This window comes from Gouania willdenowi, chromosome 21, assembly GCF_900634775.1.
Source record: "Gouania willdenowi chromosome 21, fGouWil2.1, whole genome shotgun sequence".
Lineage (NCBI taxonomy): Eukaryota > Metazoa > Chordata > Actinopteri > Blenniiformes > Gobiesocidae > Gouania > Gouania willdenowi.
In genome coordinates this window covers 27,159,876-27,173,088 of record NC_041064.1, presented here as the reverse complement: position 1 = coordinate 27,173,088, position 13,213 = coordinate 27,159,876, and the positions used below count along the sequence as shown (strand labels likewise).

The 13,213-nt window shown below is 43.3% G+C and overlaps 1 protein-coding gene across 2 annotated transcripts in view; it reads left to right on the top strand.

Moving 5' to 3' along the window:
- cyp27a3 (cytochrome P450 family 27 subfamily A member 3) overlaps positions 1-13,213 on the top strand; it is a 44,237-nt gene that overhangs the window by 27,959 nt on the left and 3,065 nt on the right. For both annotated transcript variants that reach the window (XM_028435373.1, XM_028435374.1), the window contains exons 4-6: positions 3,720-3,917; positions 10,941-11,104; positions 12,863-13,029. In XM_028435373.1, coding sequence (XP_028291174.1) covers positions 3,720-3,917; positions 10,941-11,104; positions 12,863-13,029 — 529 coding nt within the window. The remainder of the gene's footprint in view (positions 1-3,719; positions 3,918-10,940; positions 11,105-12,862; positions 13,030-13,213) is intronic.

Genomic DNA, 13,213 nt, shown 5'->3' with positions numbered 1-13,213 from the left:
AATGAACCAGCTGCTGAGAGATGGGAACCACCCTGAATGGTTAACCGAAGGGCGCACAATCCTGATCCTGAAGGATCCCTCAAAGGGTACAGTCCATCCAACTATCGCCAATAACCTGCCTCTCCACAACATGGAAGCTCATGTCCGGCACCATAGCGGCTAAAGATAAGCGGGCACATGGATCAATACATGAGCACAGCTCAGAAGGGAATCGGTAAAGATACCAGAGGTGCCAAACACCAGCTCCTGGTAGACAGAACAGTCGCTCGAGACTGCAGAACCCGACATACTAACCTGAGCACAGCCTGGATTGATTACAAGAAGGCCTACGACTCAATGCCACATACTTGGATCATTGAATGCCTGGAGCTATACAACATCAACAGGACTCTAAGGGCCTTCATTGCAAACTCGATGAGGCTGTGGAGAACCACCCTTGAAGCCAATGGCAAGCCACTTGCACAAGTCTCCATCAAATGTGGCATATTCCAAGGAGACGCCCTGTCCCCACTGCTGTTCTGCATAGGCCTGAAACCCTCAGCCAAATAATCAACAAGACTGGCTATGGATACCGACTTCAGGAACGGGGCCACCATCAGTCACCTCCTCTACATGGATGACATCAAGCTGTACGCTAAGAATGAGCGAGACATCGACTCACTGATCCATACCACCCGGATATACAGTGCAGACATTGGGATGTCATTCGGACTAGAGAAATGTGGTCGGATGGTGACAAAGAGAGGGAAGGTAGTCCACACAGAAGGGGCCTCAGTCCCAGAAGGAACAATAGCAGAGGACAGTTACAAGTACCTCGAATCTCACAGCAAATGGCAACCTCGAAGAGGTGACAAGGAAAGCGGCTACGGCCAAATACCTCCAACGAGTACGGCAGGTCTTAAGAAGCCAGCTCAATGGCAAGAACAAGTCCTTGGCAATAAACAGCTATGCCCTGCCAGTAATCAGATACCCTGCAGGAATAATAAGCTGGCCAAAGGATGAGATACAGACCACAGATGTTAAGACGCGAAAGCTCCTAACCATGCACGAAGGGTTCCACCCCAAATCCAGCACCCTGAGACTGTACGCTAGCCAGAAGGAAGGAGGCCGAGGACTAGTGAGTGTGAGAGCCACTATCCAGGATGAAACATTCAAGATCCATATGTACATCAAGGACAAGGCTCCAACAGATGACGTGCTTAGTGAATGTCTCAGACAATGGGGAACAGAAGATGAGGTGCTGGAGGTTCCGTCATTGGAGGACAAGCCCCTACACGGGATGTACCACCGAAACATAACTGAAGTGGCGGATATCAAGAAATCCTACCAATGGCTAGACAGAGCCGGACTAAAGGACAGCACAGAGGCACTCATCATGGCTGCACAGGAGCAGGCCTTGAGCAATAGAGGCCCAGATCTATCACACCAGACAAGACCCCAGGTGTAGACTGTGCAAAGAGGCCAATGAGACAATCCAGCACATAACTGCAGGGTGTATGATGCTGGCAGGGAAAGCTTACATGGAGCGCCATAACCAAGTGACTGGTATAGTGTACAGGAACATCTGTGCAGAGTATGGGCTGGAAACCCCAAGGTCAAAGTGGGAAACACCTCCAAAGGTGGTAGAGAATGACCGAGCCAAGATCCCGTGGGACTTCCAGATACAGACGGACAGAATGGTAATGGCGAACCAACCAGACATTGTGGTGGTGGACAAAGAGCAGACGAAAGCCGTTGTGGTCGACATAGCAATACCAAGCGACTTCAACATCAGGAAAAAGGAACACGATATACTAGAGAAATACCAGGGGCTCAGAGAAGAGTTGGAGAAAACCTGGAGGGTGAAGGCATCAGTGGTGCCCGTGGTCATTGGGGCACTCGGGGCAGTGACCCCCAAACTGGAGGAGTGGCTCAGCAGATCCAGGAAATACATCAGACATCTCGTCCAGAAAAGTGCAGTATCTAGGAACAGCAAAGATACTGCGCAGAACCCTCAAGCTCCCAGGCCTCTGGTAGAGGACCCGAGCTTGGAGGAAAAAAGAGACCGCCCGCGGAGGGTGAGGAAGAGTTTTATATACATATATATATATATATATATAATATATATATATATATATATATATATATATTTATCCTTTGTTCATTTATCCTTTATTTATCCCTCATCCTTTATAATTATCATGATTATTATTATTATTATTGTTGCTGGTTAGTATTCTTTGTTTGTTGTTTTTTGTTTTGTGCACCAACTACCAACACAAATTCCTTGTACTGTCCTATAAACTGTACTTGGCCATTAAAACATTTCTGATTCTGATTCTGATTCTAAATGGAATTAATCTTCAGCAGAGACTTTAATACTGCCACCTAGTGGATGCTGGGGCTTTCCGCACATGTGGATCGGGAGCTCTGTGTGTGGATCTAAGCAAAGCTGTGTAATGTTGGTTTAAAAATAAATGCACACGCCGGTCGTTCCACAAACGCACTTTACACAATACACAAGCAAAATTGAAGTTTTATACATGATAATTCATGATAAACACACACACATATGAATGATAAAACCATGTGTAATTGTGGATATATTTGTGAATCAGTAAAACACATGAAAATCGTGGATGTATTTGTGGATTTAAAAAACATGTGAAAATCTGAAAACACATGTGAATGTGTGGATTTATTTGTGAACATTTTTGAGACAAATCTCTCCCCATAGTCCTAGCATTATGCAGTGGACAAGTGAAGTCATTCTACGTGGTGGAGAGAGACTGGGTGTCCTTATATGTTAAACTTGAGAAATCCCCCTCAGACCCAAACCTATTGAAACACATTTTCAAACTCCTTATAAATGTATTTGAACACAAGAAAAAACCTTCAGGAGCAAGACACTAATCAGAGCCCAACCCCAGGCATGCGTTGATTGACGTAGTAGCTCTGATTGGCTCCTTCTTTAGCCATTAGCCTTCATCAGAGGAAGAATCAGCTAGTTTCCCAACTTGTTAAATATTGTACAACATTTAAATCCATTACTTTACAGTACCACAACAGTATAATCTATGATGATACAGGGGAGTGAAAGGTCAACCACAATCTGGTAGGGTTTACTTACACTGGAAAAAAAAATAGTTAGTTAAACTTAATTGAATTGTTTTCAATTGGTGACACCTAAATAAGGTTTTTTGAAATTAAGTTAATAAGTTACATTAAAAGAATTGATTGATAGAGGTAACTTATTATTTTAATTCTTCTAAAATCAATGTGTTGGTTCAGTCCAACTTAAAGTCTTTAGTCCTAAGTCCATGCAAGCCAACTTAAAGTTTTTCGTTTTTCCAGCTCAATAATCTGTATAACCTAAAAGTAAAATGCTGCTCCTTTCTAACCTAATACTATCTTCTTCTTGTATTTCCTGAGTAGCCATTAGAGAAAAGGGCCTTGCTCAAACCCACCAGTTCAAAGGTCGCTCCCTTAACCATTAGGCCACCACTTCGCTTCTAAACTGATACTATGGTTTAATGAAAGTTACTATTTATAGTAACCTTAAAATTAAATTTAGTTTGCTTAAAAACTACAACTACAATTTGACTAAATGACTGTGTAAAAAAGTGGTTCAATCAGAGGCAATCAACTTCACTTTGAGAACAAAGATACAGCCGCGTAAGATGGCAAACAGTAATGTCAGCTGAGCATTCACTTTGCAGTGGTTTGTTTTTCCCTTACAGGAATATGCTCAGTGCTGTTTGAAACTCGGATGGGCTGCATGGAAGCAGTGGTGCCTGAAGAAACACAGAAATTCATTGTCTCTGTTGGGGAAATGTTCACACTCTCCCAGATCATCGTCCTCTTTCCAAAGTCTTCCTGGCCGTACTTGCCATTCTGGAAAAAGTTTGTCGCAACTTGGGATCATCTCTTCAAAGTCGGTGCGTATTGTCTATTTCAAAATATGTACCTCAGTGACAATAATATTTGTGGTTTGTAATCAATGTTGATAAATATAAACTCTCTCCCATGAATAGTCAAGTCAAAAATAAATAAACCATCTATTTAATTTACAGTGAAATGATTGATTAAAGAGTTACTAAATCCCAAAGCAACATTTTTTTTGCTGAAAACGAATGTGTTTGGGTATGAAATAGTGTTGTTGATTGATCTTAGTCCAAACACGACATTTTAGTCAGTCATTTCAGTTTAGCAAATTTTACTGTGAAAATTCAAGTTGGAATTCATTCACATCACAAATTATCACTGTGTGCCTCACCCCTCATATAAAAACTAGCACCTGTCAACTCTATAATCAGTGGCACAGTTGGATTGAGAGAATTGCATATAGAAAGGTACAGTGAGTATTGAGTAGGTAGTTAGCATAGCATCTGAGAATTTTTATTTTTGAATTTTTAAATTTCCATTTTACATTGTAAATTCTTCATATTACATCTTCTGCAGACCGATTACCTGCTTTTGTTGCTTCTTTGACATTCCCTTTTTGGATGAGTGTCAAAGGCTATCTTTTGTTGAGCACTATCTTTCAAATCCTGGATAGCAATGCACCTGTTAGAAAATAGATCTTCAGACTTCAGGTTGGTATGCTACAATGAGTTACATCATCTCTTTTATTAAACATTGACAGGTGTTAAAAAAACTTCAGTTCTTTGCTATGATAAATTGACTAAATAACTCCTTCTTTAACCCTTTACTATTTTTAAAATGTTCATGAATGAAGCTAAACAGGTAATTAAGCACGTATTTCGCAATAAAATATCGGGTTACTTTTCAAAATAAAACACTTATTATATTAGATTATATTTCAAGTAACTACATCACTAGACAGATCCAGTAGGTGCCCAAATACAAAACCATCTCGATCTGCTAAAGCATTAATAAATTACATGGATGATCTTGGAATAGGAGATGTATGGAGACTTCTTCTCCCCTGTGCATAAATCTTTCTCCCGAATTGATTTTTTTCTCTCAAACAATTCCATCGCACATAAGATTTCCTCTAAAATACATCCTATAATTATTAGTGATCATGCCCCGATATCCCTCACCCTGAAGTGTGACTCTAATCAGAAATTATCCTCTCTGTGGCGCTTTAATACTTCATTACTTAATGACAGTGAATTTGGTAAAATGATAAGAAAAGAATGGGAGGACTTTCTATTAACAAACGATTCTCTGGAAGTGTCACCGTCCTTACTCTGGGAAACCGGCAAGGCTGTCATCAGAGGAAAGATTATATCATACTCTTCTTATAAGAAAAAACAGGAACAGATAGCAGAAAAAAACGATTAAAGAAAAAATTAAAAAACTTACGGAAGAATACGCAGCTAACCCGTCTGAACTTTTATGGAAAAAACTCCAAAATACAAAACTTAATCTGAACATCATTTCATCCAAAAAAATGGATTTTATTTTGCAGCAATTACGGTACAAAAACTTTGACTGCAATAATAAATCAGGCAAATAATTAGCAAATCAGCTTAAACACAACTAAGAAAACTATTTCATAGCGGCAATCTCTGATAATTCAGGTCAAACTTTAAACTTACCTCAGGACATTAATAAGATTTTTCATGATTATTATCAAAATTTACACTCATCTAACTTAAACCCTGACCCTGAAGATATTAAAACCTTCCTCAATAACTAAAACCTACCACTGCTCACCATAGAGCAGAAAACCACCTTAGACTCACCATTAACCTTACAAGAACTACAAAATGCTTTGGATAGCATGTCAACAGGCAAAGCACCAGGTCCAGATGGGTTCCCTGCTGAATTCCTAAAACACTTCTGGTCAATGTTGGCTCCGCTCTTTTTCAGAGTAGTAACAGAGATTAAAAATAAAGGTTATGTAGGAGGTCACATGAATACAGCAAACATTAAATTACTACTTAAACCAGACAAATCCCCATGTTACCCTCAAGTTACCGTCCCATCTCACTTATTAACACAGACATAAAAATTATTTCCAAAGCACTCACTTCCAGGTTAGAGAAAGTAGTACAGTCAATTATATACCAAGACCAGACAGGATTTATTAAAAATAGACACTCAACAGACATTGTTAGAAGACTGTTTAATTTGATCAACATGGCACAGAACTCTAAAAAGAAAACAATAATCTTGTCACTTGACGCAGAAAAAGCATTCGATAGAGTCAACTGGTCGTTCCTCCTTGCTGTCCTTGGCAAATTTGGCTTTGGAGATTCATTCATACAATGGATCTCCACCCTATACTCTAAACCTAAGGCCTCAGTAACCACAAACAAAATAACATCCCAAAGCTTCACACTGCAGAGAGGAACCAGACAAGGTTGCCCACTCTCACCTTTGCTTTTTGCAATATTTGTTGAACCTCTCGCAGCAGCTGTTCGTCAGAACTCTGTTATTAAAGGAATCCACTAATCCATTTCAGAACACAAAATTAATCTTTATGCAGATGATATTTTACTCTATTTGAAAGAACCCCAATCCTCATTAGAAGAATTATTTAAACTAATAAACAGCTTCTCTAAATTATAAGACTATTCCATTAATTGGTCAAAATCATCAATCCTTCCATTAACAAAAAATTCATGGAACCCAGCAACCCAAAACCCACAATTCCCCTCCCCCACAAATACAATTAAATATCTAGGCTTAAATATATCACCAAACTTAAATGAATTAATTAAACTGAACCTGGATCCGCTGTTGGATAAAGTCACAGAAGACCTGCGGAGATGGAACAATCTCCCCATCTCACTCCTTGGCAGAATAGCTTCAGTTAAAATGAAAATCTTACCTAAAATAAATTATCTGCTCTCTATGATCCCACTGAAACCACCAACACAATGGTTCAAAAGATTAGATTCTGCAATTACAAAATTCTATGCTAGGAATAAAAAAACAAAAAAAAGCCTTTCAACCCTTCAAAAAAAATAAAAGCGAGGGTGGGTTGGAAGCCTCTAATTTCATGCATTATTACTTAGCAAACCAAATTCTATATTTAACAGAATGGCTAAAACCAAAAGAATACCATAACACCTGGCTAGAAATAGAACAGCTAGACTGCAAACATATTAAACTCTCTGATCTCCCTTTTATCACTGCGACCCTCAAACGTCATAACTGCTTTAAAAACCCACTGATTGCCTCCACCCTGACTGCGTGGTGGAAAGTCCTGGACATTACAAATGTTCAATTAAAAACTAGCATGCTGTCTCCAATCTGGCACAACCCCGACTTTAGAAACAGAAAAACACCGCTCTATCTAAAAACATGGGAAGAGAGCGGAATTATTCATCTCCAAGACCTCTTCGAAAATGATAAGCTCAGGACATATAACAATCTAACCCAAACATTCAATATAAATAAAAGTAATTTTCTTCAGTACTTACAAGTAAGAGAGACAATTAAGAAAAATACAGCAATAGATTTAATCACCTTACAACCTCCAGAACTGGCAATATATATGAAAAATATCTCAACAAAAACAAAAAAACTCTCAAAAATATACAGAGCACTCTTGAACACTAACTCTAATCACTTACCAATCACTAAATGGGAAGCTGAACTCTCAATCACTACGAACACTGATTTCTGGACAGAAATTTGTTGTAATACTTTTAAGATGACTAAAAACACAAATCATCAGCTAATTCAATACATGGTCCTCCACAGATCCCACATTACCCAACAGAAAATGTATCAAATGGGTTTCTCCCCAACAGACATCTGCTCTCAGTGCACCCAGGGAACTATTGATTCATATTTACATGCCATATGGCTTTGTTCGCCAGTTCAACAGTTTTAGTTTCTAATCACTGAAAAACTGTCCTCCATTTTGGACTGCATGGTTCCTCTATCTCCAAATCTATGTCTATTAGGAGACCTGACTATGCTTGATAATCCAGTAAACCAATCACAATCCATCCTTGCGGCACTCACCATAGCAAAAAAACAATATCACTGAATTGGAAAGATGAAAAATCGTTAAGCATAAACCAATGGCGAAATCTCCTCAGAGAATTTATTTCAATGGAAAAGATGTCTGCTCTCAGAAAAAATAAAATAACCTGCTTTGAAGAGCGTTGGACTCCTTTTCTAGTTGCATTGAATCTCAATTTTTCATTTTTAGCCTGATGATCTAGCCTGCAAGCAACTGCCAGCACCACTCTTTAATAACACACTGATGTAACTGTAGTCCTGGACCTCCATGGGCTTGTGGGGTGGCCTTGACCTGGGTTGCTTGAGTGGGTTGCTGGGGTGTTTTGGGTGCCTCTGCGGGGCCGTGCGTCCCTTTCGGGTGCTCTTGTGGTCCCTGTGCGGTTTGGTGTTGCTCTCCTGCCCCCTTCGTGCACGTCTGGGTGGCCCTTGGGGCTGGGGGCCTGCGTGTTTCTCTGCCACTCTTTCCTCTTGCTCTCTGTCCCCCGTCTTGTCCTCCCCCCCTCCTCCGCCTTCGCTCTGTGCCTGCTCTCCCGTTGGGTTTGGCGTGGGGGGCTCCTGTCGGCCCGGGATGCCGGTGGGGGGGCTCTGGCCTTCGCTTGGGGGGCGGGTGTGGCTGTGCCGGGTGGGTAGCTTGGGGGTTGGCTCGTCTGGGGGCCTGGGGTGGTGGGGTTCATGGATTCGGGACGGGGGGTCCGGGGTGGGGGTGGCGCTGGTGGTGGCTGCTCTTGGGGGCGGCGATTGCGTCCTGGGTTGTTGGGTGGCGGGGTGTTGCGGTGGGTTCCTCCGCCGGCCGGTCTGGGCGCCTTGGCCTTGTTCCCTGGGGTGCGCCTTCGCTGAGGGTGCCGCTGGCGCGGTGGGCCGGGCCCTCCCCGGGGGCTCACTTGGGGGACCCTCAGGGGCCGTCTTGTGTAGCTTCGGGGGGAGGGAAGGGTGAGTTGTGGACCCTGGGTCGTGCTGGGTGGGTGTGGCTCCTGTCCTGGCAGATCCGCGTCGGGAGTGGTTGGTCTGCTGGCTGGGGGCGCCGGGCCCCGTGGGTGCCGTGTCTGGGCGGGGGTGGGACTTTGGGTTCGGCGTCTCTGGGCACACCCCCCCGCCGTCTGCCCGGGGACTGGCTGCGGTTCAGTGGGGTGCCGCATCACCTTAGGTGGGGTGGGGCTGGTGGCTGGGGCCCGCTGTCCTCCGGGCTGTGCTGGCGTCGGGGGTGTCTCGTGTCGGCGCGTGGGTGATTGCGAGTGGCCTCCGTGGGAGGGGGGTGCTCTGCTGGCGACGTTGGTGTGGGGTTGCGGTGCCTGGCTGGGGGTGCATGGGTTCGCCTGCCTGTCGGTCTGTGGCTGGCGGGGTGGCCCTGCCTGGGTGGTTGGTGGCGTCCTCTCTCTTCGGGGGGGCCGGGGCCACCCACCTGTGGAGGGTGCTATGTCGTGGTGTCGTGCGGGCCTGCGCTGGCCCTGGTGTGGGAGCTGGCCTTTCTCCTGCTTGGCCGCTGCCTGCTCTGGCGGGGCGGGCCGCTCTTGGCCGGCTGGCGGCGGGGGTCGCCTCCTGGGCTGCTGGGGGATGTGGCTGGTACCTGGTTCCGCCTGGGGGGGGTCCCGCCGTGCTCCGTACGGCCGGCATGGTTCAGGGGGGTGCCGCGGGGGGTCTCCGGTTGTGCTGCTCGGCCCGTCCCTGGGGCCCGCAGTGCCGCGTGCCCGTCTGCACCATCTACCCTCTCCGGTGGCCCGCCACGCGGATGGGCCGGGCTCCTACCAGACAGGCCTCCTACATGGGCACTTCACATCACTCACTCCCAGCTGGTCTGGCTCAAGAGTGAGTTTTCAGATATTTTAGAGTCATGAAAACAACTATCACTCGCTGCTGTGAGGACAGCAAGAGGCTCACAGCAACAGCCTCACAATCGAGCCCTGCTGATCAGAGCAGACACTCCACATCCACACTGTAAATTAATTGTGCCTGTCCTCTTCATCAAACCCCCAACCTTTGGATCAGAAGACGATCCCTCTACCACCTGAGCAACGGTCGGCAATAAATAACATTGTAAGCATAAACATTTTACCGCTTACCCCCAATTTCCACTGGATGTGGCTCCGATGCAGAACGTCACCGCCGCGTCACCGGAGCTGATAGGTTTCCATTTTAGTCTATGTGTTTATTTCCACCGGGTCCGTGTCAGCTCCTTCCCAGATGCGGCAGTCCGGTGCCCTGCGCCAGATATACGCAGGGCTTCTATTTCTGGCCGATACCGGAGCACGACGCATCAATCAGCACAGAGCAAGTGAAGCTAAACAGGAAATTAAGCACGTACTCCGCAATAAAATATCGGGTTACTTTTCAAACTAAAACACTTCAGATTATATTTTAAGTAAATACATCAACACGTCATAATGTGTAAAACCAAATTCACATCCACTATATTGATTCCCCTCATACTGTAACTGCACTGTAAAGTGCAGCAACTTTGATTTAGTTCATGTTTTACTGGTGCAGTTTTATCTCTTCTCTGTTGGCTGTTGCTAAAAAATGTGTCTATGACAAATCCAGAGTCCAACTTTCTTGTTCTCCTTCGTTAGGAACACTGACCTGTTTATTGTTGCGTTTATAACACATACATTTAACCGCGTTCTCGCGCGATTATATAAATATTGCGAGAACTGCTCTGTCTCGTGACGTCACAGTCGTTCAAACGGAGAGCAGTGGAAACCCCGGGTGAGTTATCAAGTTTAGTTTAGCTTAGTTATCATGCACATGTTGTTTAAAAGTTTTAAAAAATTTTAAAAAAAAAAACAGATTTGAATAACACTAAACTCGACTTGCCAGCTTTGTCACTTAGAACATAATGTTACAGATCACTGTCTTCACAAACTTAAGGTTTCTACAGTTCAGACTTGATGCCCGGGTTTGATGTGCTATCAAATACTTTCAGGTCATCAGGATGTGACTCCACCACACTGTTATTGCTTGATCACAGAGGCTCTTTATCCCCACCTAGTAATCACTTTTTTGAATGTGTCCTACAGCCGAGGACCTGGTGAAGAAAAAAATGGAGGAGATCCAGAAGAGCGCACAGCTGGACCAGAGCATCGAGGGAGCGTACCTCACTCACTTGCTGCTCAGTGAGAAGATGACACTGACCGAGATCCTGGGCAGTATCACTGAACTGCTGCTGGCAGGAGTGGACACGGTCAGGTCTACAACACACTTCCCTCTATTCCTAAAGATTGCATCTTGCTGTTCACGCACACATATTTTTGTAATTAGGTATTTTGTCATGGATAGTACTTTTATATTTAGATGAATAATACATTTTACTCCTATCAGATGCCTCTATCATCAGGAGGTATATTGAAACTTTACCGAGGTGGGACTAATATAGTGCATACGGAAAGTATTCACAGCGCTTCGCTTTTCCCACATTTCATCATGTTACAGCCTTATTCCTAAAGGGATTCAATTCACTTTTTCCCTCAAAATTCTACACATAATACCCCATAATAACAACATGAAAAACTTTTTTTTTTAAATGTTTGCAAATTTATTAGAAATAAAGAATGAAAATATAACATGTACATAAGCATTCACAGCCTTTGCTCAGTACTTTGTTGTGGCACCTTTGGCAGCAATTACGGCCTCAAGTCTTTTGGAATGTGAAGCCACAAGCTTGGCACATCTATCTGTGGCCACTTTGGCCCATTCCTCTTTACAGAACCTCTCGAGCTCCATCAGGTTGGATGGGGAGCGTCGGTGTACAGCCATTTTCAGATCCCTCCAGAGATGTTCAATGGGATTCAAGTTTGGGCTCTGGCTGGGCCACTCTGCGACATTTACAGAGTTGTCCTGAAGCCACTCCTTCGATATCTTGGCTGTGTGCTTAGGGTCATTGTGCTGTTGAAAGATAAACCAAACTTCTTCCATTTACAGATGATGGAGGCCACTGTGCTCATTGGGACCTTTAAAGCAGGAGAAATGTTTCTGTACCCTTCCCCAGACCTGTGCCTTGAGACAATCCTGTCTCGGAGGTCTACAGACAATTCCTTCGACTTCATGCTTGTTTTGTGGTCTGACATACACTGTTAACTGTGGGGCCTTATATAGACAGGTATGTGCCTTTCCAAATCATGTCCAATCAACTGAATTTACCACAGGTGGACTCCAATTAGGCTGGAGAAACATCTCAAGGATGATCAGTGGAAAAAGAATGCACCTCAGCTCAATTTTGAGCTTGATCTTAAAGGCTGTGAACACTTGTGTACAAGTGATTTCTTTGTTTTGTTTTTTTTAATAAATTTGCCAAAAATCTCTAACAAACATTTTTAAGTTGTCATTATGGGGTGTTATGTGTAGAATTTTGAGGAAAAAAGTGAATTAAATTGCTTTTTTTAATTTTTAATTTATTTTTTATTTTCATTTTATTGAATACTTTCCGTATGCACTGTAGAAAAAGCTTCAAACTGAAAAGACAAAAACAAATCTGAGTCACAAATAGAACTAAACATGCAAGTGTGCCTTTTACAGCAAACTATGAAGCAAATGAAGCAGGGGATTTCATTGGTTGTCATGTTTCATTTTGGACTGAGCAGCCAATAGGAATCCTCAGTCAGTGCACACTTTTCCTAAAACATGATTTTTAGTTTCCCTAACTAGTTAACTAGTGCTTATATTTTCCCTACACTAGTAAGTTAGTACATATTTTTAGCATCACTAGTTCACAAGTGCTGCAGCAAATGTCTTTACTTGTCGATATCTTACTTTTACTACTTCATAAACATGTTGCGTCCACCTAGCATGCTTACTAGTTCACTAGTTTTAAGTTTGTTTTGCTTGTGCTTCTCAGGCTCCAAGTAACATGCAATTGTATCTCTAGTTACACCCTGGGCGGCTGTCCATGTTGTTCATATCAAAAAATGCCACTGTCTCTGATTTCATTTCCTTATTCCTGAAGACCTCCAACACTATCTCCTGGTCCCTGTACCACTTGGCTACGGAGTCCAAGATCCAAGAGCAGTTGTACCAAGAAGTGATCAGCATTTGTCCTGGAGACAAATTGCCGGACAGCAGCGACATCACCCAGATGCCTTTTCTGAAAGCAATCATCAGAGAGACTCTCCGGTTAGAAGCAGTTTGTATTTTAAAATGAAAAATCAGCATGCAAAGACTGCTGCCTTGTTTCATGTGTCTAAAGCAAGCCTGACTCTGGCTTGAAGAACTGCAAATCTACAGAGTATCTCAATTTCAATGTAAAGTGTCTTAAGCGTCCTGTTTTACTGTTAGGGATGATGTGTTCTGCAGTTTA